The following is a 27,803-nucleotide window of genomic DNA, read 5'->3' as shown; positions in this document are numbered from 1 at the left end:
CAGTGATAGATACCATCAAAAGGGTTTGGATAGCCCCAGGAATTAGCACATTTGCCAATAAGATTTGCTCTGTTTGCTCAGTCTGTTAGAAATTCAATCAAAGTGTTTTTAAGCAAAAGGCTTTTGGTGGTAGACCTCTAGCTTATACTCCATTCGAACTCTTGCAAATAGAATTCATCAGTATGCCCTAAGCAGGGAAGTTAAAATTCTGTCTAGTAATAGTAGACCAACTAACTAGATGGCCAGAAGATTTTCCATCTAGCAAAATACTTCAAGCTTTGTAGTTAAGATCTTGTTGAAGAAAATCATTCCACAATATGGTGTTCTGATTTGAGTTGATTCAGATAGAGGGTCCCATTTTATGGACTCCATTTTAAAACAAGTATATGAAAACCTAGGAATAACCCAAAAATTTCATGTTCTGTACCATCCGCAGAGCTCAGGACAGGTTGAGAGGCTTAACAGAGAAATTAAAACAATGATTGGAAAGCTGTGCACAGAGACACATTTAAAATGGTTAGACATCTTACTCTTTTACACAAGGACATGGCCCTAGAGCAGTGATGGGCAAACTATGGCCCACGGGCCAGATGGAGTCCCCTGAAATGTTCTATCAGGCCACGCAACATTATTCCTAATCTAATATAATGAGTAGGATACAATACAATGAAATTTTGAAAAAGTTGCCTTAGAAACAGACTGACAGATGATCATTTCCTTTCCTTTGGCCCCCTCTTTAAAAAGTTTGCCCAAAATAAATAAATAAATGAATGAATGAAAATAAAAAGTTTGCCCATCACTGCCCTAGAGCTGATTTACACATATCCCCATATGAAATTACTTTTGGACATACACCATTACAGGCAAAAAGTTTCAAAACTGCTTTTGTTTCTATACTTGGGGGAGACTTACAGATTGCTTCTAACATAAAAGTTACAAAACAGAATTCAAGAATTGCAAGACATGGGAATTTTAATGCAAAGGGGTCCTCTAGATTATGTACTCCATAAGGAAAAGCCATGTGACTCAGTTTACATCAAAAATTTTAGCAAAACATCTGCCACACAGGCATCAAGGATAGGGCCTTTTCGAGTTATCCTCACAACACCTTCAACAATCTGTGTGTTAGAAAAGCAATTTGGTTCCATTGCTCACATGTGAAAAAAGTTCCAGAAGATTAGATAGCTCAGAGAAATTCTTCAGACAACATGTCTGCAGGCAGAAATATTTTGGAAGAGATCATTCAAAAAGAAGAGGAATGAAAAGAGGAAGATCAAGATCAAGACAAAGAGAAGACAGCATAACAGAACCAGAGAGGAAAAAAAAACAATAGACCAGATGGTAACATGATAACAAAGACATTGCACAAGAAACCAAAACAGAGAAGAAGACAGACTGAATATGGACATGAACTGTAAGATTTTTGCATCATTATAACACTGTACATTTTCACTGTAGTTGCAAAACAAACACTACATAATTACAGCACTGTTGGAACACAAAGACAGAAGGTGGAGATAGGAGCAGAAGAAGTGATTCTGAAGACCTGGTAAGTATTTCTTTCCATGAAATATGCACATTTAGACACATATATCACTAATGTTGCAAAATCTTAACCAGGTGATGGTATTCATGGCAATAAATAGATACAAATAAATCACCTTGGAATGAAAGTATAATAACTATACACATTAGATTAATAAGGTCTTACCTTAGTGGAAGATTTAATTATGTTCTAATATGGTAACATCAGGGAACCCTGAAATATATTTTACAAGGAAAATCTTTATGTTTTTCTGATATATATATTTTAAACCCTTACCTTCTGTCTTGGAGTCAATACTGTGTATTGGCTCCAAGGCAGAAGAGTGGTAAGGGAAAGGAAATGGGGGTTAAATGACTTGCCCAGGGTCACACAGCTAAAAAGTGTCTGAGGCCAGATTTGAACCTAGGACTGGCTCTCAATCCTATCTCTAGGTCTGGCTCTCAAACCACTGAGCCATCCAGCTGCCCACTTTTTCTGAAATTTTCAAAGGCAGGGAAGTTTATCTTCCTGATACATAATGTAAATAATTGTACATAATTTTTACATAATATATATATCATACACATAGCATGTAAAAAGTGTGTACGTGGTGTAAAATTTTGTATAGATTTGTACAGATTTGTTAATGTGTGTAAAAAGTATACATAGGTGTAGATTTTGTACAGAAACAGATCTATGGATATTTGTAAGTATGTACAAAAACAATTGTACATATGTGTGAATATGTACAGAACTGTAGATTTCTGTAGATTTCTGGGTAAAGTATTGCAAAAGTTAAATTTCTTAGAACAGTAGATTCCTTTTTCAGTTTTCTGTAGACAATTTTTTATTTCCTATATTAGGATGAGGTTTTAGCATAGGAAAAGGTTTTATTGAATTGTTCAAATAGGTTGAGAACAATTCCTGCAAAGCTTTGCATCCTTTGTTTAATCAAAGAATATAGGATAATTATAGAATGTCAATCAAATGATTCTGCAATTTAGTAAAAGTTAATGTAGACTTAAACATTATCTACAAGAAAAGAGGTATGTTGGAAATGAAATTCTATGCCAACCATGTGTAATCTTTAAAGTGTATAAAAATAAGTCAGAGCAGTCTCCGTGATGCCTGGCTGAAACTCTGGCTGTCTCTCATTTTTCTTTCTTCTTTCGCCAACACCATCATCCTCTGAGAGACTCCTGGTCCTGTGGGAGCTGGTCTCCCACAATATATAATTACAGATTTAGTTAGTTTAGCATAGATAGTTGGAGATCTTAGTAAGAATTAAGGAGATATAGTGCAGCTCAGGTGAATTCCTGAGACTCAAAGACTTTGTTTGTCTTATGACAAAATTTAGTTGGGTGGAGTGATTTTTTTAGCCTCTTTCATGTTAAGGAATCCTTTTATATATCCTTAAACCTTTAATATATGTAAATAAAAGTTAAAAGCTTTTGGAAAAAAGATCTCCAGACCAGTTTGTGCACTAAGCCCTAAGGAGGGAACTGTGAATATTTTGTGGATATCTAACAAAGTATATTACTACAGTATCCTCCTTATTAACATCATTTGTTATCCTAATATTACAGTGTGGAGATGACTTCTTCCACTCTCTATTACTCTATCTTCTTCAGGGATCCTTTAATTTGTTTGAACTGACCTTTCCTATCTACATCATACATTCATTAGGAATTAGTCCTGGTCTTCAGTGTGAGATGCTGGTCCACACCTACTTTCTGCCAGACTGCTTTCCAGTGTCTCCAGCATTTTGTAATGGTTAGTTAAGTTCTGGCCAGTAGTGGAAGACTTTGGACTGACTGAACATGAGGTTACTATATACATTTTCTTTTGTCTGTTACACACACTGGATCTCTTCACTTTCTCAAGATCTTTATTTTTGAGGACAAAATTATTTGGATGGTGACAGCTTTCTGGTAGCTTTATATTTGGTCCTCCTAGGCCTCCTTCCTGTGATATAGGAGCCAGCTATGGAAAGAAGCATGTAAATGTTTTTGCTGAGAACATAGTTAGAGTTAGATGGGACCAAAGAAGCCATTGAGCCCAACTGCTTCATTTAAGGGATGAGACACAGGAAATGATCCTTGTCCAGAGTTATGGAGCCAGTGTGAGAATTTATTTTTCACATGTCATATAAATTCTTTTATTAGGACCCTAGAGTAGAAAAGCCCCAATTCTTGGATATTAGGGAGAAATACTATGTATTTCTTGACACTTAGGTCTGAGATTCTAATCAGTCTATTGCTTTTTGCAATTTCTTTTTCCTTAGGAATCCCAAAGAATGTCTTCCTTTGCAACAAAATTTAGTTAATCAATAAAGGGGGCAAAGATTCTTTTTAGGCCTAAGAATAAACCTTCACTTGTCTACCTGTGTGTGGGGAAGGGCTGAGAGGTCAATGAACCATCTCCTAATTAGGCATCCACCAATTATAGGGGTCTTAGGATATTCAAGGGGGGGACTTAATAATGACCTCCTCAAACTATTTGTTAAATTTCCTGAGCAAGATCTGGGGTCTCTGGTCATTTGAGGGAGCCACTGACCTGCATGTCACTTTATAGGGATGGTATTGGTCTAACTAAGAAACTGATATAATGAATAAACTGATACTTCTTATCCAAATTATATGAAGATTAGATTTTAATGTTATCAATAGTCTTGACATAATCACAATTGTAATTCTAAGATAATTAACATACGTCATGATTTTAGCAGGCTTTTGTGAATATTCTGATATAAGTATTAATGTTTTGGATGAAGGAAATAACTGCTTTAGTATAGGCCTTAGTGCCAGCCCCCCTTCAAAGCTGCTCTAAGTAAGGGGTAAAAAGGGATTTTGGTTGGGTGAATATTAAAAGGTTTGGTTGCCAGGGAATTGAATAATTGTCAATCTCCAATTAAAGAATAACTTCAAGTCAAAATGACTTTTATGCAAGTTTATTTACAAATGAGAAGAGGAAGATAAAATAAGAAAATCGTAGAGAGGATAAGATAGGACAAGTAATCTAACACACTAAGTAATTTGTTCCGGCCCCCTAGTTTAAACCAGGCAGATCTGATTAGTCCTCAGTCAGAGGGGGCACAGCCTTGAGCCCAAGGCCAGAGGGCTGGAGGGGCCACAGGGGCCACAGGGCTGGAGATGAATGAAGCAGAAGTTTCAGTCAGAGTCCCTTTTGAAAGAGCAGTTCCTTTAGAGAAGTCCAGGAAGATTTAGTCTTTACACTCACCACATGTAATTCCAAGGGAGAGATTACCAGCAGTCTCACCTAGTCCAAGGTCTCAGCCAGCAGTCGGAGCTCCTCCAGGTCCTAGTCATCCACCACAAGAAGCAAGCAGTCAAGAGCCGAAAGGGGCCGAGCCCCGAAAGTTCTTTCAATTTATCCAGGCCATTTCTTTCATCGCTTCCTGTGCCTTCCTCTTAGTTTACGTGTCAAATCACAACAGATGCTTTTCTTAGGACTGCCCAGGAGGCAGTCAGTCAATTCTGATTCGTCACTCACTCTTGCACACATGGGTCACAGACCTCCCCACTTGAGAATTAGTGGAGTTGTTTACACTTTTGGTGATTAGATTTGAGAATGAGCAAGGTAGATTTTATCTCATTATCACATCTATCAGGCACCCTAACTTGTGATCCATTCTACCTCAGGATGCCTGACCTTTAGTTCAGAACCTGGTACCACACATCACCACCCACTCTTAGCCCAGGAATCACTGCTTCCCCCCTTTCCTTCAAGTGATTCTTTTTTTTTGATCTATAAAATTTTTTAAACATTTATTAATATTCATTTTAAGATGGTTACATGATTCATGCTCCTACTTTCCCCTTCACCCCCCGCACTCCCCACCCACCCATACCGACACACATTTCCACTGGTTTTAACATGTGTCATTGATCAAGACCTATTTCCAAATTGTTGATAGTTGCCTTGGTGTGGTAGTTTCGAATCTACATCCCCAATCATGTCCGCCTCAACCCATGCGTTCAAGCAGTTGTTTTTCTTATATGTTTCCTCTCCTGCAGTTCTTCCTCTGAATGTGGTGAAGCCGTCCACTGACTCCACGAAGATTCCTAGTGGGTTGGACACTCAGAAAGGGGAACCAAGGACTGAGTGAAAATGGGTTACGGGTTAAGGATTAATGGAAAGAGAACATAAGGCGAGAATAAAGATACGCAGACACAGAAAGTTGTGGCATAAGGTAGACAGACAGCGAGTAAGCTCTGATGGTCAAGAGCTTCATGGTTAGGAGCTCTGATGGTTGAGAGCTCTCTTGCCAACTGATGTCTTGTCACTTTTATTGGGGTTACAACAGTATGGGGGGAAGGGGAGAGGCTGGTGGCCTGATACATTAACATTATGAGGTAATCATCATAAAATGCAAACTGCCAAAACCTGAAACAATAGGTAGAGTTAAGATCAGGATCCAGGGTGGATATGGCCTAAGGCATCTACTGATGTTTGATACCTATGTTAATTGATCATTGAAGGAAAAGTAAGGAGACTGAGATAACTGACTCTCTTCTGGGGTGTGGCCTTAGGGAAGGGCTAGGGATTTGGCAAGGTCAACATTCAATTTGACTCAGGATTGCAGAGATCAATCATTAGCAGTATAAGAGTTAAGTTTTTGAATACTTCTTAAAATAATATCACAATTAATGTATACCTGGATTGCTACATGTGGGTAGCATCTTTACCATAAATCCCTCAGAGCTGTCCTGGGTCATTGCATTGCCGCTGGTACAGAAGAAGAATCACCCTTCAAGTGATTCTTAAGTCATGGTCAAAAGTTTTCTTTTACCAAATAAGGGGTGCTTTCCTAGCTGACCTAACCAGTGAATATTGCTTCTGGGTATCTCTATTCTTTGAGGGGTTTGACTATTTTGTACTATTTTTGTACTGGTATAAAAGTTGCCTAATTCTTTGGGGTTTAAAGGAAGGTCTCTCAGTGCTTGAGGTCCTCTGGTATTATTCTTTGGGGTTTAAAGGAAGGTCTCTCAGTGCTTGAGGTCCTCTGGTATTATTAAATCAAAGTAGCAATAGTAAAGAGAGGGAAAGGTCGGGAAGAGGTAGAGTTACTTAGTTTACTACTCTATTGGCCGCCATGATGGATTGAAGCTCACCACCAACAAGAGTTTGTCCAGCCTCCATGCTCCAGCCAGCAACCTCTTGGTCTAACCTCATAAACTCTTTTTTTCCACCCACCAACTCTCACACATCACATCTCAAGAACCAACCAGTTTCTTCATTTGCCACTGTGGGATCAGTTTCCTGTCTTGTTGGTTGTTTGATTCTTTAACTTCCTTTCTCTGAGGGTTTGTCTATGCCTGAATTCACTCAGTGGTAGATGACCTCCAGGTCACTGAGAGATGACGTTAAGCAAAGTGACATAATGGAGAGAGAAATTCTCTTGCAATACCATGAAATAGTGAGGATGAATGACAAAAAACCAGGATTCCAGAGAAAAAGTCCTTGTCATTGTAGTATTTTATGCACAATATGAAATTCGGGCTGTTAAATGAGGCCTCCACTGTGGGACAGTTTAGTGATGTCTATGCTACAGCAAGAGGCTTTTCTGGAGAATTAGGCTTATTGAGTCTTCTCTCTAGAATGATGTGTCCAGTTAAAAAAAAGAGTAAAGGGGAAGAGAACCAGATGCGATAGTGGTAGATCCTCTTAGGGATCCCCCTGAATACCCAGCCAGAATCTCTGGGTATTCTAACCTCTGGTTAGTGAGAGTGAAACTGAATTAATTTCTCTCACTGGGCCAGTTGCACAACACCTTGGAAACAATTTATATATATTTTTAAAAATCTCTTTTATTTTAAGGGGATACAAACTGAGGGTCAGAACAAGGAGTCCCTAACCCTAAGGGATCTAGTCAATTTCCCAATATCCTCTACATCCCTCACAAGAGGGAGCCTTCTGGTCTTCCAGCTAACTTATTGGCTCCCTGTTTCTATCGGGTTGTTCCCCCAAATCTGACTAAACCACCTATGACCCTCAGTAGTTGGTTAGATTTCCCAAAAGCTATCTCCAAAAACCGTTATTAATGATCACTAACGGCTAAGTTCACCCCAAGGGTTCTGACCCCTGAGGTAAAACCTCAAAGCTGACCTGATAGGATTTTTTAGATAAAACCTTCTGGAAAGCACAGCAGGTATGGTCAGATCCTTTTCTAGATCTTTCTCAGTCAAATATAGTACCTCCAAAGATGAATTAGGGGTTTATGCCTTCTCCAAAGTCAGGTTGAGTAAAATGAGCTCTGATAAGCCCACCATTCTGCCACCATTCCCAGACAGGAAGTTCCCTAACCTCCTCCAGGAAGTCACTACTCTCTAGCAGTTGTCACTTCCAAACTGTTCCTCCTCTGCCTTCTGCCTGCTAAAATCCTTTCCCTTGAGTTCCTAAAGACAGCCTTCTATTTCTCTTAAATCTTATCCTATCTTTTTCCCATTACAGTGTAGAGTCAAGGATAAGCTTGAAGAGAAGCCTTTCCTGCAACTATTGCTTATAGACCCCTTTATTCCAGGGAGAACATTGCCCCATACTGATCATACTTCTGTTCTTCCCCCAATATTAGACTTTTTTTTAACCACAATTACATGTTAACAATATCCAACATTTTCAAAATATTTATGCTTGGATTTTCTTCTTCCAGCCCAAGAGATGGCAGGCAATCTGACATAGATTTTACAAGGGCAATCATGTAAAACATTTCCCCATATTGATCTTTTTGTGGAAGGAAACTAAAAAAAAATTAAGAAAATAAAAAATTTTTCTTTGGTCTGCATTCAGACACCTTCAGTTCTTTCTCTGGAGGCAGATGAATTTTTTTATTATCAGCTTTTGGGATATTTTGGATCTTTTCATTGTTGAGAAACTCTAAATAGATAGCTGTTCTTCATACAATATTGCTTTCTCTGTACAATGTTCTGTGTCTGCTTACTTCAGTTTGCATCAGTTCTTATGAATCTCTCTAGGTTTTTGAGCTCCTCCTGCTTGAAATTAATTGTAACACAGTAGTATCCCATTACAGTCATATGCCATAATTTCTCCTTATTTTCCAATTCATTGCAATACCAAAAAGAGCTCCTTTGGTGTTTTTTGGCTATATAGGTCTTTTTCCTTTGTTTATTAATGACTTTTGGACATAGTTCCAAATTGCTTTCTCCAGAATGGTTCATAGCTCCCCATGTAGGAATATAAGTTAGGGACGGATTACTTTCTAGAATTAGTTAAAGGAAGGGAATTTTGAGATAAGTCTTGAGAGATGATTCTGGGAAAGAAAAGGAATTGTGGAAGTTTGAACTGAAAATAACTGAACTTACTTGCTTCTTGGATTTCCACTAAGCAGGAAGTAGGGTATGACTCTGCCTGAATTTCCAACAAGCTGAAGGGGGAGGGGGAGAGTTGCTCTGAGAGATTTTCCCTGGATAATGAAGATTTCATGGAGAAATCTTAGACTTCTAGGTAGAGAATTTATTTGAAGTTAACCATTTCCCCTGAGTCCAAAGATCATCTGCCAGTGGGTCATCTGCCAGAAATGCTCTTGGGCTAAGGTAATCCAAAGATTTTTCATCTGTACTTTGGGTTACTTAGAGCAGCTAAACCAAGGCTTTTCCCTTTCTTTTGTTAATCACTAGTGGGAAAATTAGGATAGAGTCAGACAATGATGGTGGTGGTGGGGCGGAGTTCTTAGGTAGAATAGGGAGCTGGTAAGCAGTGCCTATAGAAGAAACAGAAGGTTCTCCTTCCTCAGGAGACTTAGAAGTTGGATGGAGTTAGTTTTAAGAGTGCTAGGGTCCTATCTACCAGATTCCTTTATTGCCTTTATGAAATAAACTTTGTTTTCCATAAGCCAAGGTTTTGCGCTTAACTGGCCATTTGGAGGTGGGTTGTATCATCTAACATCCCTCTAGGACAGTTCCCCATTACACCCCAGTAGTTCAATAGTATCTCAATTTTGCCACATCTCTAACTTTTATCACTTTCTTTTTCTGTCATAATAACTAATCTGATAGATATGGCATGATCCTTCAGACTTGTTTTAATTTGCATTTCTCTAATAGTTATGTGGACTGAGAGATTAATGTGTTATTTTCAAGTTATTAATAACTCCAAAGTGTTGGTAAAAACTAATTTCTCCTCCTCCTCCCCCCATTCATTCCCTGTAGGACTGCTTTAAGTGTTTAGGTTGGGTCTATATGTGGGGGTGGTATTCTGGGATGTGTGAATGGAATTAGCTCACCCTCATTCATTTGGGTAGACTCTAGCCACCAGAAATATCACCCCACCCAACTTAGAATTAAGTGGGGAGGGGGAGGTCTGTAACCCACACGTGATAGTAAGTGACAAATCAAAAACAAGGGACTGCCCTTTGGGCAGTCCAAAACAGTGTGGAGGCTGCCATTTGTCCACTTGAAATTGGAGGTGGATGCAGGAGTGATGAAAGATGCTATCTTTTAAATATGATGGTATCTTCCTGTGGAGGCAGTTAGCGCTTTCAACTTGGGGTAGAAAGATCTCTGGTGAGACCTCAGACTGCCTCCCTTTGAATTGTCATATGGGTAAGTTTGGCTGACTCTCTTTCTCTTCCCTTGGCATTTCTGGAGGCTCTAGCCTCAAGGAGGCCTCTCTTCTTAGAGGAGGTCTTGTGGCTAGAAGCCTTGTTAAACTCACCTCTGTGCCCTTCTGCTGGGGCCTCTAATTTCCTACCTGGTTGGGGCCTCTGGTCCAGGCCAGAGTTTCTCTCTCTCTCTCAACTTCCCTATCTTCAGCCTTCCTAATAGTAAATAAACTACCATAAAAGTTATCCTGACTTGGGTCTATTTTATTTTCAAATCGAGTTAGTTAATCGATTTCTGGTGACCATACCTTAAATATCTAGTTTTCTCCTCTTACAGGGACCACTGGGATGTGAGGAGGAGCCTGGACAAGTAGCAGGGGCAGGGAGAAGGCCCAGGAGCCAGGCCTGGAAAGGAGGTTTGCTCCTGGCCTAACTGGCAGTTATGGGCCAAGAGGTCACCTGAGGAAAGGACAATCAGCAGAAGCAGAGCTTCCAATCCCCATTCCTCTGCTCCTCTTTCTCTCTCCCCCTTACCTTGCTCTCCAGTATGGATTCTCTTATATTTATTAAGATTGGAGTTCCATATGAAAGCTTTTCCAGACTTTTTACATCCATAAGGTTTCTCTTCAGTGTGGATTATGGGATGTGCAGCAGACTCAAGAGTTCTGACTCAAGGCTTTCCCACATTTATGGTCCACATGAAGGCTTTCTCTAGGATAACTTTTTTGATGTCTAATGAGGTCTGCATTCTAGGGAGACACTGTTTCCCTTATATTTCCCTCTTATATCTAAACAATTATAAACATATTCATTGTTCTTGGGTAGGATGCGCCAATATAAAAATGACAATAGTACCTGAACTAATTTACTTATTCAGTGGTATACCTATCAAACTATCAAAAAACTTTTTTATAGAATTTGAAAAAATTATAACAAAATTCATCTGGAAGAATAAAAGATCAAGAATATCAAGGGAACTAATAAAAAAAAAGTAAAGGACGGGGGCCTAGCAGTACCACATCTTAAACTGTACTACAAAGTGGTGATCATCTAAAGAATCTGGTACTGGCTAAAAGAGAGAAATGTAAATCAATGGAATAGACTAGGGGTAAATGACCTTAGCAAGCTAGTGTTTGATAAACCCAAAGATCTAAGCTTGACAAAAACTGCTGGGAAAATCGGAAAAGTGTACGGGAGAGATTAGGTTTAGATCAACACATCACACCCTATACCAAGATAAATTCAGAATTGGGTAAATGACTTAAATATAAAGAAGTAATTTATATATAAATTAGGTAAAAATAGAATAGTGTACCTGTCAGATCTACGGGAAAGGAAAGAATTAAAGACTAAGCAAGAAATAAAGAATATTACAAAATGTAAAATGAATAATTTTGATTACATTAAATTAAAAAGGTTTTGTAGAAATAAAACCAATGTAATCAAAATTAGAAAAGAAGCAACAAATTGGAAAAAAATCTTTATAACACAAATTACTGACAAAGGTCTAATTTCTCAAATTTATAAGGAGCTAAATCAATTGGACAGAAAAATCAAGCTATTCCCCAAATGATAAATGGGCAAGGGATATGAATAGGCAGTTTTCAGATAAAAAAATAAAAACTATTAATAAGCACATGAAAAAGTGTTCTAAATTTCTCATTTTTAGAAAAATGCAAAACAAAACAACTCTGAGGCACCACCTCACACCTCGCAGATTGGCCAATAGGACAGTAAAGAAAAGTGATAAATATTAGAGAGGTTGTGGCAAAATTGGGACACTAATGCATTGCTGGTGGAGTTGTGAATAGACCCAACCATTCTGGAAGGCAATTTAAAACTATGCCCAAAGGGCTTTAAAAAAATGTCTACTCTTTGATCCAGGAACACCACTGCTGGATTTGTACCCTAAAGAGATAATAGGGAAAAATACATGCACAAAAATATTCATAGCCATGTTCTTTGTAGTAGCAAAAAGCTGGAAAATGAGAGGATGTCCATCAATTGGGGAATGGCTAAACAAATTGTGGTATCTGTTGGTGATGGAATACTATTGTGCTGAAAGGAATGATGAACTAGAAGAATTTCATGTGAACTGGAAAGACCTCCAGGAATTGATGCAGAGCAGAATCAGGAGAACATTGTACACAGAGACAGAGAGACTGTTACACTGTGCCACAATCAATGTAATGGACTTCTCTACTAGCAGGAATACAATGACCCAGGACATTCTGAGGGATTTATGAGAAAGAATACTATCCACATCCAGGGAAAGAACTGTGGGAGCAGAAATGCAGAAGAAAAACATGAATGATCACATGATTCAATGGGGATGTGATTGGGGTTTTGGAGTTAAAAGATCACTCAATTGCAAATATGAATAACATGGAAATAGGTTTTTAACAATGGTACAAGTAAAAACCATTAGAATTGATTGTTCTGGAAGAGGGGAGGGAAGAGGGGAGGAAAAGAACATGAATTAGGGAACCATGGGAAAATATTCTTAATTAATTTTAAAATTAAATTTTAAAAAACAACAATATGGTACTGGCAAAGAGATAGAAGGGTAGATCAATGGAATAGACTAGGGATAAATGACCTCAGCAAGCTAGTGTTCGATAAACTCAAAGATCCAAGATTTTGGGACAAGAATACATTATTTGACAAAAACTGCTGGGAAAATTAGAAAACAGTATGGGAAAAATTAAGTTAAGATTAATTTCTCACACCTTATACCAAGATAAGTTCAAAATGGGCAGAGGACTTAAACATTAAGAGTGATATTATAAGTAAATTAGAGGAATGTGAAACTGTACACCTGTCAAATCTATGGGAAAGGAAGAAATTTAAGACCAAACAAGAGATAGGGAACATTACAAAATATACAATCGATAATTTTGATTATATTTAATTTAAAAGTCTGTATCAGTTCTGAAGTCTTTCCAGGTTTTTCTGAGCTCCTCCTCTTCATTAAATATAAAATAATAGGATTCCATTACAACCATATACCACCATTTGCTCAGCCATTTCCCAAATGATGAGTTTCCTCTTAATTTCCAATTCTTTTGTCACCCCAAAAAGAGCACCTTGAAGTCTTTTGTATTTTTAACATATATAAGTCATTTTCCATTTTTTTTAGTGGAAATGTATGGTTTTTTTAATCATAATTAAATACATTTTCAAGCATAATAGGACTTCTCTAAGTTGCTCTCTATATATGTATCAAACCATCATCAATGGATTTCTTCAGCTGCCTAGCAGCATTACTGATCCTTGAAGTTTTTGTCCACGTTCCCTACCCCCACACCACCAACCTTTGGAATTTGGCTGAAGCCCCCTGACCCCAGGGCCTCTGAAAGTTCATCGTTCCACAGTTTCCTCCACAGTTTGCTCCTGGGGAAAGACTATGTCAAAGATCTCATTGTAGTGCTCCACAAAGTGTACTTCTAGCCCTTCAGTGATGAAAGTTGCAAGGTCATAATAGTCCTTCTTGTTCTCTGCAGGGAGGATGACACAGGTGACTCCTGCTCTTTTGGCTGCAATGGTCTTCTCCTTAATTCCTCCCACAGGAAGGATCTTGCCAGTGAGGGACACCTCTCCTGTCATGGCCACGTTCTGCCGTGCAGGTTGGTTCATGGCTAAGGAAAGTAGTGCCGTGACAATGGTACAGCTTGCACTTGGGCCATCCTTGGGGGTTGCACCCTCAGGCACATGAAGGTGGATGTGTGAAGTCACCAGGAAATCATTGGATGGGTCCTTATGCATCAAGAATGCCCGAGCAAACGTGTATGCAATCTTGATACTTTCCTTCATAACATCCCCAAGCTGATCTGTCACCTCCAGGCTCTCATCTTTGTTTTCTTTATCCTTGGGGCACCTAGGTGAGGTTTCAATGAACAAAGTAGAGCCTCCCATGGCTGTCCATGCCAGACCCATGACCATTCCTTTTTGTTTTTTAATGCCCTTTGGACATAATTCCAAATTGATCTCTCAAGAATGGCTCAATTAGTTCACAACCATGAAAGTTCCTTCCTTTTTCAATCTTCCCACATCTCCAACTTTTGTCACTTTCCTTTTCTGTCATAATAGTCAATCTAACAGATGTGGGCTTGTCCCTCAGACTTGTTATCATTTGCATTTCTCCAAATGATATTGATCAGCCTCCTCCTGAGGAAAATACATAAACATGATTCATTAGGTTTTTTTCCCAATATGAATTGCCTGATATGAAGAGATGATCTCTGGCTGAAAGCCTTCCTACAGGAAATCCATCTGGAACTGATCTGTTCAGAAGACATTTTCTTATACTGAACAACCTCTGGACTCTCCATTTCAATGTCTTTTTCATTTATGACAGGAATAAGATTTCTATCCAAAAGGAATTCTTGCCCAGGAATAAGAGATAATTGTTGCCTGAAGGCCTTACCACATTGATCATGTTCCTTCTCTCAATTGTGGATCCTCTTCTGTTAAATAAGATATGAGTGGCAATAATAAGCTTAGCCTCACTCATGCGGTTTCTCTCCAGTGGGGATTTTGTGACATGAAGCAACTGTGGAACTTTAAGAGAAAGGCTATCCACATTTATTCTATTCGTAAAGTTTCTCTCTAGTGTGGATTCTCTGATGTGCAGCAAGCTGCCCCCTCCGTGTGAAAGCCTTTCCACATTGTGTACACTCATAAGGTTTCTCTCCAGTGTGGATTCTCTGATGTTTACCAAGATCTCCCCTCCATGTGAAAGCCTTTCCACATTGTGTACACTCATAAGGTTTCTCTCCAGTGTGGACTCTGTGATGTGCAGCAAGAGAGCCCCTCTGTGTGAAAGCCTTTCCACACTGTGTACATTTATAAGGTTTCTCTCCAGAGTGGATTCTCTGATGTACAGCAAGATGGCCCCTTCCTGTGAAAGCCTTTCCACACTGTTTACATTCAAAAGGTTTCTCTCCAGTGTGGATTCTCTGATGTTTAGCAAGAGAGCCCCTATGTGTGAAATCTTTTCCACACTGTTTACATTCATAAGGTTTCTCTCCAGTGTGGATTCTCTGATGTTTACCAAGATCTCCCCTCCATGTGAAAGCCTTTCCACATTCTGTACATTCATAAGGTTTGTCTCCAGTGTGGACTCTCTGATGTGCAGCAAGACTCAACCTGTGAATGAAAGCTTTTCCACATTGAGTACATTTATAAGGTTTCTCTCCAGAGTGGATTCTCTGATGCTTAGCAAGAGTGTCCCTCCGTGTGAAAGCCTTTCCACATTGCTTACATTCATAAGGTTTCTCTCCAGTGTGGATGCTTTGATGTTCAGTAAGATAGCCCCTCTGTGTAAAAGCTTTTCCACATTGCTTACATTCATAAGGTTTCTCTCCAGTGTGGATTCTCTGATGTGCAGCAAGACTCACTCTGTGTATGAAAGCCTTTCCACATTGTGTACATTCATAAGGTTTCTCCCCAGAGTGGATTCTCTGATGTACAGCAAGATGACCCCTCCCTGTGAAAGCCTTTCCACACTGCTTACATTCATAAGGTTTCTCTCCAGTGTGGATGCTTTGATGCTTAGCAAGAGTGCCCCTCTGTGCGAAAGCCTTTCCACAATGTTCACATTCATAAGGTTTCTCTCCAGTGTGGATTCTCTGGTGTGCAGCAAGCTGGCCCCTCTGTGTGAAAGCCTTTCCACATTCTGTACATTTATAAGGTTTGTCTCCAGTGTGGATTCTCTGATGCTTAGCAAGAGTGCCACTCTGTGTGAAAGCCTTTCCACATTGTTTACATTCATAAGGTTTGTCTCCAGTGTGGATTCTCTGATGCTTAGCAAGAGTGCCCTTCTGTGCAAAAGCCTTTCCACATTGTTTACATTCATAAGGTTTATCTCCAGGGTGGATGCTTTGATGTTCAGTAAGATGGCCCTTCTGTGAAAAAGCCTTTCCACACTGTGTACATTCATAAGGTTTCTCTCCAGTATGGACTGACTGATGTGCAACAAGATTACCCCTCTGTGTGAAAGCCTTTCCACAATATTTACATTCATAAGGTTTCTCTCCAGTGTGGATGCTTTGATGCTTAGCAAGATGACTCCTCTGTGTGAAAGCCTTTCCACAGTTTTTACATTCATAAGGTTTGTCTCCAGTGTGGATTCTCTGATGTGCAATAAGATTGCCCCTACATGTGAAAGCCTTTCCACAGTGTGTACATTCATAAGGTTTCTCTCCAGTGTGGATTCTCTGATGTCTAGCAAGACCACCCCTCAGTGAAAAAGCTTTTCCACATTCTTTACATTCATAAGGTCTCTCTCCAGAGTGGATTATTTGATATGAACCAAGCTCAGAGTTCTGACTGAAAGGTCTCACCTCTTTGTTACTCATAGAAAGCATCTCTACATGTTTACTCTTTGGATGTCTTGTGAGATCTAAACTCAAGCCACAGGCAATTCTCCCTAGGTTCCCTTGATACATGGGCATTTCAGGAGGTTTCTCATGTGACTGATTAAATCCTACCTTTTCAGGGAAGCATTTGGTGTATTCACTATCCCGACAACAGTCATTTCCTGAGGTTAGTTTCATATACAGATCTAGGACTGAATGTTGGCTGAATTTCTCTCCAATTTCACCAAATTCGCAGTCACTCTTTGGATTTTTATTTATCTTGATATTAGAGTCACAGATTTCTCTGAAAATGAAATCACAGGTACTCTTATTCATGCCTCTTTGAGGGTCAGATCTTTCCATAAAAAGGCTCAGCTTTGTAGACATCTCCTTCATTTCAAAATTAGTGTCCGTCTCTGAAGAAAACAAATAATGACATAAACACAGATGGGAAGGGGACACCCACCACCCATACAATATAAGTTCTTTTCCCTGATGGCATTAAATGCAGATTTTTATTCTATTTCCCAGGCCATTAGGAGTTTTCAAACTTAAACAATCAGAACCAGTCTTTGAACACACCATTTGGTCATAACTGCAAGATGGAAGGTTTTAGAACTACTTTCACAGACAATAACAATGAAACCTTGTAACAGATCTGTGACAGACAGGACCAAGATTCTCATCATACTTCACAACTCATGTCATAAATAAAGAATGGAGAAGTTACCTGACCAACTTCCTTGCAAGTGGACAACACCTCAAACCCTGTGCCTAAGCATGCTTTGTTCACAGTATTGAACAATCTTTGTCCCTTACCTTTCCTGTCTTTCCTTTAAAAGTCACTCGATTAATCTTATAATTTTGTCAATCTCAGGTAACCTTCTAGATATTCCGTTCACATCATTTTGGGTATACTATTACATGGTCATTCTTGGTAAATTTTATATGCTAAGCTGAGAAACAATTTCATTCTTTTTAACTCTCATGCAGTAATTTTCAAAGTGTAATATAAGATTTCTTCTTTTCTCTACAGATGCAAAGATAGTATGCTATTCATTCATCTTATTTTACAATCTATCATATATTATGTTTCATACTCTATATATACCAGGGGTCGGTAACCTTTTTGGCCGTGAGAGCCATAAACACCACATATTTTAAAATGTATTTTCGTGAGAGCCGTACAGTGCTCACAGTGCCGCTCCTGTAACAGTACCTGAAAAAAAATTGACTTTATGGCTCCTGCAGAAAGAGCCATATGTTGCCGATCCCTGCTCTATACTAAATCCATCATCCATCTCTCAGGAAATAAACAGTATAATTCAGGGTTGGTCTGCCAGCCCCCAAGTGTAGCCCTTCCTTCACTACAACAGATAAAAGTCTTCTGGGGTAACAGCTCTTATTTACCTGCATTCACCTCACTCCCTTGGACAGGAGATCTTTGGGCCTTTTTGCTCTAGCATCCATGGTGATTCCCCTCACTGAAAACAGGAGATAAAATATTCACCTAGAACTGGAAGTCATGAGCATAAGGAAGCATGAAGGGATCAGGAGAGAAAAATTTAAAATTTGGTCCTCTTAATGGAAAGGGAGCATGTAAGCAAGGCCTTCAGAATGATTTCTGTTGTATCCATTTTTGGGATATCTGCAGGAGGGTAGAAATCATGGAACACATTTGCAATCAGAAAATTCCATCTTTTATCTACCACTTGTCCATTATCTAAAAATTAAAGGTAGCTGGTAATGAAGGGGTAAGAAGTCAGACCTTGGAGTCAGAAAAACAAATTTAATCCAGCCTGAAAGAGATGGTTAAGTGGGTGACCCTGGGTAAGTTATTTAACCTCTGTTACTTCAGTTGCCTCAACTATGAATTGAGAACAATAAGAGGATCAAATTCACAGGGATATTATGAAATTAATGATAATTATGAACTCCTTTACCCGGTAGAGGACATAGAGCAAGTATTTTTAAATGCTTATTGCCTTCCCTTTCATTCCTATCACCAAGCCTGGAATTTAAGGGAAGAACGAAGGAGGAATAAGGATAAACTTGCTAGACTAGGCAGAATTAGGGGCTGTGAGTTACAGTTTCATACTTCTTTTTTAATTTTATTTCCATATTGTTTATTTTTAGAGGTGAATAATCATGTAAAACCACAACCGCAAAACAAAACCCCAAATAAACAAATGAAAAATTATATGCTTTCATCTGCATTTCAACTCCAACAGTTCTTTCTCTGGAGCCATTCTTTGTCATAAGTCCCTCAGAATTGTACTGGATCATTGTATTACTGAGAGTAGCCAAAGCTATCACAGTTGAACATTCCATAACATTACCGTTATGGTGTATAATCTTCTCCTGGTTTTACTCATTTCCCTCTGCATCACTTCATGGGGGTTGTCCCAGACCTTTCTGAAATCATCCTGTTCATCATTTATTATAGCACAATAGTATTCCATCACCCTTATATGCCACAATTTGTTCAGCCATTTGTCAACTGATAGATATCCCCTTCAATTTCCAATTCTCTTCTAACACTAAAAGAGCAGTTACACATATTTTCCTACAAGTAAGTCCTTTCCCTTTTTTTTCCTGATCTCTTTGGGGCACAGACATAATAGTGCTATTAATATATTATAATAATTATATAATATAATAATATATAATAAAATATATTATAATAATAAATAGTGGATCAAAAAGTATGCATTGTTTTGTAGCTCTTTGGGAGTGATTCCAAATTGCTCTCCAGAAAGGATGCATGAATTCACAAATCCCACACCTGAGCATTAAGTGTCCCAATTTTGTCACATCCCCTCAACCTGTGTCACTTCTCTTTACTATGATATTGGCCAATTGGATAGGGTGAAGTGATACTTGAGAGTTCTTTTAATTTACTCTTCTAATCAAGAGGCATTTATAGGGGGCAGCTGGGTGGCTCAGTGGATTGAGAGTCAGACCCAGAGACAGGAGGTCCTGGGTTCAAATTTGACCTCAGACACTTCCTAGCTGTGTGACCCTGGACAAGTAACTTAATCCCCATTGCCTAGCCCTTACCACTCTTCTGCCTTAGAACCAATACTCCGTATTGGTTCTAAGATGGAAGGTAAGGGTTTAAAAAAAATTAAAATTAAAAAAAGAGGAATTTATAACATTTCTTCATACGATTATTGACAGCTTTGATTTCTACATCTGAAAACTTCTTATTAATAACCTATGACCATATGTCAATTGGGGAATAACTTGCATTCTTGGATAAAATTGACCTAGATCTTTATATGTTTGAAAAATGAGATCAGAGAAATCTGTTATAAAACAGTATTTTCCAGTTTGTCACTTTTCTTCTAATCTTTAATATAGTGGTTTCATTTGTTCAAAATAGTTTAAAATTAATATAGTAAAAATTATTCATTTTACATCTTATAATGTTCTTTATCTCATATGGTCATAAATTCTTCCTTTCTCTACAGATCTGCCAGGTAAACAATTCTATGTTTCCTGAATTTACTTATAATATCACGCTTTATGTCTAAATCATATGCCTATTTCACTTATATCTTGATATAAGCTGTGAGCTAGTGGTCTATACCTAATTTTTGACATACTATTTTCTAGTTTCCAAGCACTTATAATTTCTAAGCATTTTAAATCATCACTGTAGACAATATAAAATATTTGGGAATCTACCTGCCAAAAGGAACACTAGAATTATATGAACAGAACTACAAAACACTTTTCACACAAATAAAACTATATCTTAAATAACTGAAAAATATTAATTGCTCATGGGTAGAATGAACTAATATAATAAAAATAATACTACCTAAATTAATTTACTTATTCAGTGCTATGCCAAACAAACTACCAAAAAATATTTTAAAGAATTGGAAAAAATAGTAACAAAATTGATCTGAAAGAACAAAACATCAAGAATATCAAGAGAACCACTGAAAAAAAAATGTGATGGATGGTGACCTAGCAATACCAGACCTTAAACTGTACTATAAAGCAGTGATCATCAAAACAATATGACATTAGCTAACAGAAGTGTGGATCAATGGAATAGACTTGGGGTAAATGACCTCAACAATCTAGTGTTCCACAAACCCAAAGATACTAGCTTTTTAGATAAGAATTCAATATCTGACCAAAATTGCTATGAAAATTGGAAAACAGCATGGCAAAAATTAGGTTTAGATCAGTTTCTCACACTTTATACCAAGATAAGTTCACAATGGGTATATGACTTTAACTTAAAGAGTGATGATATAAGTAAATAAATTAGGTGAAAGAGAAATAGTATACCTGTCAGATCTATAAAGAAGGGAAGTATTAAAGATGAAGCAAGAGACAGAGAACATTACAAGATATAAAATGAATCATTCTGACTATATTCAATTAAAAAGGTTTTATACAAACAAAATCAATGCAATCAAAACTAGAAGGGAAGCAACAAACTGGGAAAAACTTTTTATAATAAATTTCGCTAACAAAAAAAAAAGACAAGCCATTCCCCAGTTGATGAATGGTCAAGGGATAGGAATTGGCAGTTTTGAGATGAAGAAATCAAAACCATCAGTAATCACATAAAAAATGTTCTAAATCCCTCCTGAATAGAGAAATACAAATCAAAACAATTCTGAGGGACCACCTCACAGGAAGCACAGTGTCCAATATGATAGTGAAGGAAAATAATAAATGTTGGAGGGGATGTAGCAAAATTAGGACACTAATGCATTGCTGGTGGAGTGGTGAATGGATCCAAACATTCTGGAAGGCAATTTGGAATTATGCCTAAAGGGCTTTAAAACAATGCATGCCCTTTGATCCAGAAATACCACTACTAAATCCATATCCCCAAGTGATTAAAAAAAAAAAGGGAAAGGACCTGTTTGTACAAAAATATTTATAGTTGGCCTTTTTCTAATAGCAAAGAATTGGAAAATGAGGGAGTGTCTCTCAATTGGGGAATGGCTGAACAAACTGTGGCATATGATGGTGATGGAATACTACTGCACTTTAAGGAATAATGAATAGATTGATTTCTATAAGAACTTGAAAGACCAACATGAACTGAAGGGAACTGAAATAAGCGGAACCAGGAGAACATTGTACACAGAAACTGAACTGCTAAAAGCAATGCAATTATCCAGGACATTCTGAGGGACTTCTGAGAAAGAATGCTATCCACATCTAGATAAAGAGCTGTGGGAGTAGAAATCCAGAATAAAACATGTGATTCATAAATGGTTTATATGGGTTCTGGTTTTACGAGATTGCTCTATTACAAAAATGAATAATATAGAAATCAATTTTGAGTGATAGTATAACCCAGTGCAATTCCTTGTCAGCTCCAGGATGAGAGAAAGAAAAGGGGAGGAAAACAACATGAATCATGTAACTATGGAAAGAAATTTAAAAATAACATTAAAAAGAAAAAGAAAATCCTACAAATATCTACATGAAATGATACAAGTGAAGTAAACAGAACCAGGAGATCGCTATACACAGTAACAGCAATATCGTATGATGATCAACTGTGAAAGACTTCGATCTGCTCTAAAGTATGATGATCCAAGAAAATTCTGAAGGACTAGTGATGAAAAATGCTACGGACCTTCATTTTATTTATTATTTTTTTTAGCCCTTAGCTTCTGTGTATTGGTTCCTAGGTGGAAGAGTGGTAAGGGTGGGCAATGGAGGTCAAGTGACTTGCCCAGGGTCACACAGCTGGGAAGTGTCTGAGGCCGGATTTGAACCTAGGACCTCCCATCTCTAGGCTTGACTCTCAATCCACTGACCTACCCAGCTGCCCCCTGCTATGGACCTTCAGAGAAAGAACAAATGGGGTCTCACTGCACATCAAAGCAGACTGCTCTTAACTCTATTTTATTTGTACGTGTTTTTGTTTTAGGATTTTAGCTTTATATGAGTATTCTCTCACAACATGACCAATATGGAAATATGTTTTACATGATCATACACATAAAACCTAGATCAAATTGTTATCATCTAAGGGAGGCCACAATTTGAATCTCACAACTTTGGAAGACATGTTTAAAATTGATATTACAGGGGGAAGCTGGGTAGCTCAGTGGATTGAGAGCCAGGCCTAGAGACGGGAGGTCCTAGGTTCAAATGCGGCCTCAGACACTTCCCAGCTGTGTGACCCTGGGCAAGTCACTTGACCCCCATTGCCTACCCTTACTACTCTTCTGCCTTGGAGCCAATACATAGTATTGACTCCAAGACGGAAGGTATGGGTTTAAAAAAAAATTGATATTACATGCAATTAGAGAAAAAACAAAACAGCTTATTAAAAAAAAACTATTTTCCTCTCATTGCTACAGCTCACATTTCTAGTACAATCTTAAACAACAATGGTGATAATGTGCATCCTTGCTTCCATCCTGATCTTACCGGGAAGGCTTGTAACTGACTGCATATGATACTTGCTGATGGTTTTAGATAGATACTATTTATGATTTAAAGGATGGCCCTTTTATTGCTTTGCTTTCTAGTGTTTTTAAGAGAAAGGGGTATTGTATATTGTCGAAGGTCTTTTCTTCATCTAGTGCAGTGATTCCCAAAGTGGGCGCTACCGCCCCCTGGTAGGTGCTGCAGTGATCCAGGGAGACGATGATGGCCACAGGTGCATTTATCTTTCCTATTAATTGCTATTAAAATTTTTAAAAAATTAATTTCCAGGGAGCTAAGTAATACTTTTTCTGGAAAGGGGGCAGTAGGCCAAAAACGTTTGGGAACCACTGATCTAGTGAGATAATCAGGTGATTTCTGTTAGGTTACTTATTGATATGGTCAATTATGCTGATAGTTTTCCTAATATTAAACCAATCTTGCATCCCTGGTATAAATTCTACCTGGTCATAAAGAATAAACTTTGTGAACTAAGATTTTAGGATCACCATTCATTAAGGAAATTTGTCTATAGTTTTCTTTCTGTTTTTCTTCCTCCTTGCTCATCCATCAGCATCTTATTTGTATCACACTAAAAATTTTGTAGTCCTTTTTCTATTTTGCCAAATTGTTTAAATGGCAGTTAGATTAATGCTTTATTATTTTTTTAAGGAAAAGAACTCCTAGTCTGTTTAATAGTTCGAAATTTCTTTTACTTTCAATTTTATTCATTTCTCCTTTGATTTTTTTGGATTTCCAATTCAGTCTTTCTTTGAGGATTTTTTATTTGTTCTTTTTCATTTTTTCCCTCTTTTATTGATATGAGTATTCATGAATATAAATTTCCCCCCAAGCACTGCTTTGGTTACATCCCACAACTTTTGATATGTTGTCTCCTCACTGTCATTCCTTTGATGATATCATTGTTTCCACCATTTGTTCATTGACCCATCCCCTTTGAACAATTATTCAGTTTCCAATGAATTTAAATTTTTTCTTTCCATTAATTCTTATTAACAAGATTTTATTCCATTATAATTTGAAAAGGCTGCAGTTGTTACTTCTGCTTCTTTGCATTTCATTGTGAAGTTTTTATACCCTGGTACATGGTCTTTTGCATATTTTCCATGTGAACTTGAAAAGAAGATATATTTCTGCATTTCATTCAATTTTCTCCAGATATCTATTAAATGTAACTTTTCTACAATTTCATAATTTCTTTTATTCCTTTCTTGTTTATTTTTTGGTGAGTGTACTGAAAAAGGAAGGTTGAGATCCATCACCAGAACAGTTTTATTAGCAATTTCCTTCTTATTCTCCTTTAGTTTCTACTTTTAAAATCTGGAGGCTATACCACTTGGTGCACATGTTAAGAACCAATATAGTCTCACTGTCTAAACTAACTTTTTTTTTTAATCAAGATGTAATTACTAACCTTATCTCTTTTAATCAGTTCTATTGTTGCTCTAGCTTTGTCTGAGATTGTAATTGCTACTTCTTTTCTTATTTTAGTTGGAGCCCAATAGTTTCTCCTCCATTCCCTACCTGGGTTAGGATGTGCTAATGAAGGCTTAAGAAGGGTCCAGGGTCTTGAAGTTGGCTTCTGCCCAGGTAAGGGATGTGGAGTAGTATGTAAGGGATGGATTTTCTGCACTCCCCTTTGCCCAGTTTTACTTCCAATTCCTCTTTGTCCCCAGAAATAGACACTTTCTGCCAACCTTTCAAGTTGTTTTCCTCAGGAGCCTCACCTTTCTCTGACCTTTGTTCATTCTGTGATTCTAGAATTTTAGAAGCACTCTTTTAAGGTTCATTTGAGATTCTCAGGTGATTCCAGCTTTTGCTTCTGCTATGCTACCTTCTTGGCACTGCCTCCCCCAAGAATACTTCTCAACAAAAATTCCTTCCTAAAGACCAGACTCATCCCAAAAGAGAAGGGACTGCCTTGGTAGGTATTGTCCCCTTCAATAGCCATTGGCAAGGAAAATCTGCCTTGGTATTAACAGAAAATTTGCACACAAATTTCAGGTCTAATTAGAGGGTCAAAGATGACTTTTGTGATTAGCTTCAAGAATGTATATCTGTAACACTGTTTTAAGTTTTCACCTGAAGCTACCTAAAATAGAAGAAAGACAATTTCAGGAGCAAGAAAGGAAATTCCCAGCTTCCCATCACAGAATTCAAAGCTTTTTTTTTTTTTTAAATGAAAAACCAGGCAGGAGAAGATTCTTGTGCAGAGATTGGTACTTTTGCTTTTTTAATCATTGACAAAAGCTTAAAATCCTGCACCTTTCACATGGAATAAAGACATTCCCTTAATGGCAGATTCAGAGTTAACTGAGGAAATTCTTACCCACAAAGAGTAGATTCTGCACATTCTCCAGCATGACCTCCCTGTACAGCTCTTTCTGAACATGGTCCAATAGGCACCACTCCTCCTGGGTGAAGGCCACAGCCACATCCTTCAATGATATTGACCCCTAAACCAGCAAAAGTCACAAGATTTAGAGCTCAACCTATAGAATTCATCCAATCCAGGCCTCATCAACTAACTTAAAGAAACTGAAGCACACAAGGGTCACCCCAAAATCTTCACCTTGAAGAGTGTCAGAGGCAACACTAGAAACCAGTCATTTAGATCCCAATGGAATACTAACAAAGGCATTTTGTGTTTGAAGTGAGAATCATGTTGGAAGAGTAAAGACTGTAGAAGAGTCTTATTCTGAAATTCTTTTCCCTATGGAATTAGGGAGAGAGTATGTACTCTCTGAGGAAAGTTGCGGATTCTGTGGAGAAGAGAGAAGATGACCTGAAATCCCTCCTCATCACAAGGGTCAGAATTGATCTATTAAGAACATTTTTTCAAAGTTTGTGAGAAGGTAGCAAGTACTACATATACTGGTGAAAAATATTACTGAAACAATGTGGAGCAGTCAAATGTAATCAACTTTGCTACTAAGTGCAGTGTAATGATCCAGAACAATCTTAAGGGACTTGTGAGAAAGAAGGCAATCCACATCCACAGAAAGAACTGTGAGAGTAGAAATGGGTATATGATTGGGAGTTTTGGTTTTAAAAGATCACTTTATTCCAACTATTAATAATATGGAAATGGGGTTTGAGCAATAATACATGTATAACCCAGTGGAATTTTTTGTGAGCTCCCGGAGTGGGAAGGGAAGAGGAAGGGAGACAATATGAATCATGTAACCATGGAAAAATATTCTAAATAAATTGTTTTTAACTTAAAAAAATAAAATTAAAAAAAAAACAACTGAAAAAAGTTGAGAAAACAACAGGTTAGATAATCCTGGTATGTTCAAGGTAAATGATTTGAATAGGAAAAGGAAAGACCTAAAGTTTCTGTATGTTAAGTCACTCTAAGTTGCTGATAGTTAATTAATATTTGAAAAACAGATCTTTTAGCTAGCCCTCCCCTGGAATTTCCATCCTTTTCCTTCTACTAATGACATGCCTTTTCCTGTCTGTGCCCTCACCTGATCTCACCCCAAACTTCTTTCAAAGTCTCCTGGCAGGCCTAACTGACCTGTCCAAACCCCATGTCCAGCGGATTAGGAGCAGAGACTGTCTTTGGGCCATCCTGGAAGGGCTCCTCTGATGGAATGTGTCACACTGGAGGGTGGATGAATAAATGACAGCTTGGGCCTGTCTGGAACCTGGGCTGGCTCATCCAGGAAGGGGCTACAGAGGCCCTGGAAAATCCCCAGAACACAGTTGGGGATTGAGTGGGTGACCTTTGAGGTCACACTGACAGCAAGCAATGATGATACCCCTGGAGGTTTGGGAAAGACAGAGATTCTGCTTGATTCCAGCTGTGAGGAGCTTGGCCAGGGAAGGGATGAACTGCACTCACCTGTGATGGGGGCCTCAGGGTGCCGGGGGCCATTTCCTCTGGCTTCAGGGTCTCTGCTTGGGCCAGACTGTGGTCCTTCAGGAAGTTGGAACCCCAAGATGGGGAAACTTCCTCTTGGTACACCTGTGGGGAATCAGAGAGGGGGAGGGCTCAGAGAAGCTCCCAGGGCCCTTCCCTGGCCTCAGGCAGGGGAGACTCTCCCCAAAGGGAGGCCAGGGATCCTCAGTCTTGGAAAGGACCTGGGACTGGACACAAAGAATCCTCCCCACAGCTCTCTGCAGCTCTCTTTGGCTTCATTCAATTCAGAAACTGCTCTGGGTACACACAGTGGATTGAGGGAGACTCCCAGAAGGAGAGGTTACTGGGTAAAGGGGGGGCAGGAGGCCTTGGAGAGGGAGATCGACATCAGGCGGAGGTTGGGGGGAAACGTTGGCATTTTGTTATGTGCTCAAGATCGGAGCTCCTTCCATAGCCTGTGGGCACGGGCATCCCCCCAACTCCAACCAGGCTCATGTTGACTGCTTCTCCCCTTGGAGCTTTGGGGAAGGGCCCGGACCAGCCCCGCCCCGTCCAGTGACTGCATCCCCCCTCTCTCCCAGCCGCCTCTTGTGGGGTAGGGGGGAGGGAAGGGAAGAAGGCGGGGAATCCCCACCATGGCTCCTTGTCCAGATAGAGCTGCTCCCCCCTTACACTGGTACTTCTACATTTGTCCCTTTTCTATGGTCCTTTAACGCGATGAACAGACACAGAGACACACACCAGACATACAGACACAGAGACAAAAATGGAGACCTCCCCCCAGCCCCGCCTCTCTTGTTGCAGGTGCACAGGAGCTTTCCCCTTCGCCCACCACCCACCTTCCAGGCTCAGTTACCTGCAACTGGTCCACCCGGGTCTTCTCGCTCCCCGGGAGTTAGAGAGCAGAAAGTCTCCTCGCCTTGGCACTGACTCGCTCCCCTTCCCCTCTAAAGGAGGAAATTCCAAAAAGCACCAGTGGGAGCACTCCAGAAGCCGACTGCCCTCAGGAGATTCCCAGCATGCCCCGGA

At 38.9% G+C, this 27,803-nt stretch overlaps 2 protein-coding genes and 1 long non-coding RNA gene across 3 annotated transcripts in view; 1 reads left to right on the top strand and 2 right to left on the bottom strand.

Annotated features, from left to right (window-relative positions):
- The window catches only part of LOC123240825 (leukocyte immunoglobulin-like receptor subfamily A member 2), a 289,397-nt gene that overhangs the window by 79,182 nt on the left and 182,412 nt on the right, over positions 1-27,803 (top strand). The gene's annotated exons all lie outside the window — the stretch shown is intronic.
- Positions 14,696-16,474, bottom strand: LOC123239057 (zinc finger protein 420-like). Its single transcript, XM_044666328.1, has 2 exons — positions 16,025-16,474; positions 14,696-15,940 (listed from the first exon to the last, which is right to left on the bottom strand). The coding sequence occupies exons 1-2, from the start codon at positions 16,472-16,474 to the stop codon at positions 14,696-14,698; spliced, it is 1,695 nt and encodes a 564-aa protein (XP_044522263.1).
- On the bottom strand, positions 23,675-27,730 carry LOC123239931. Its single transcript, XR_006505754.1, has 3 exons — positions 27,631-27,730; positions 26,757-26,879; positions 23,675-25,362 (listed from the first exon to the last, which is right to left on the bottom strand). It is a non-coding gene; the product is annotated as an uncharacterized LOC123239931 (long non-coding RNA).

Source organism: Gracilinanus agilis, chromosome 3, assembly GCF_016433145.1.
Source record: "Gracilinanus agilis isolate LMUSP501 chromosome 3, AgileGrace, whole genome shotgun sequence".
NCBI classification, from domain to species: Eukaryota; Metazoa; Chordata; class Mammalia; order Didelphimorphia; family Didelphidae; genus Gracilinanus; species Gracilinanus agilis.
The sequence above is the reverse complement of the archived record's forward strand: the minus strand, read 5'-3'. Positions and strand labels throughout refer to the sequence as shown.

Bases quoted from the DNA above. Each gene is read 5' to 3' on its own strand.
- LOC123239057 (XM_044666328.1), bottom strand. From the start codon at position 16,474: ATGCTTTCTATGAGTAACAAAGAGGTGAGACCTTTCAGTCAGAACTCT. The intron at 15,941-16,024 runs GCTTTTTCACAG...CAATGTGGAAAG, and splicing joins AATGTACACAGTGTGGAAAG to GCTTTTGCACAGAAGGGCAC.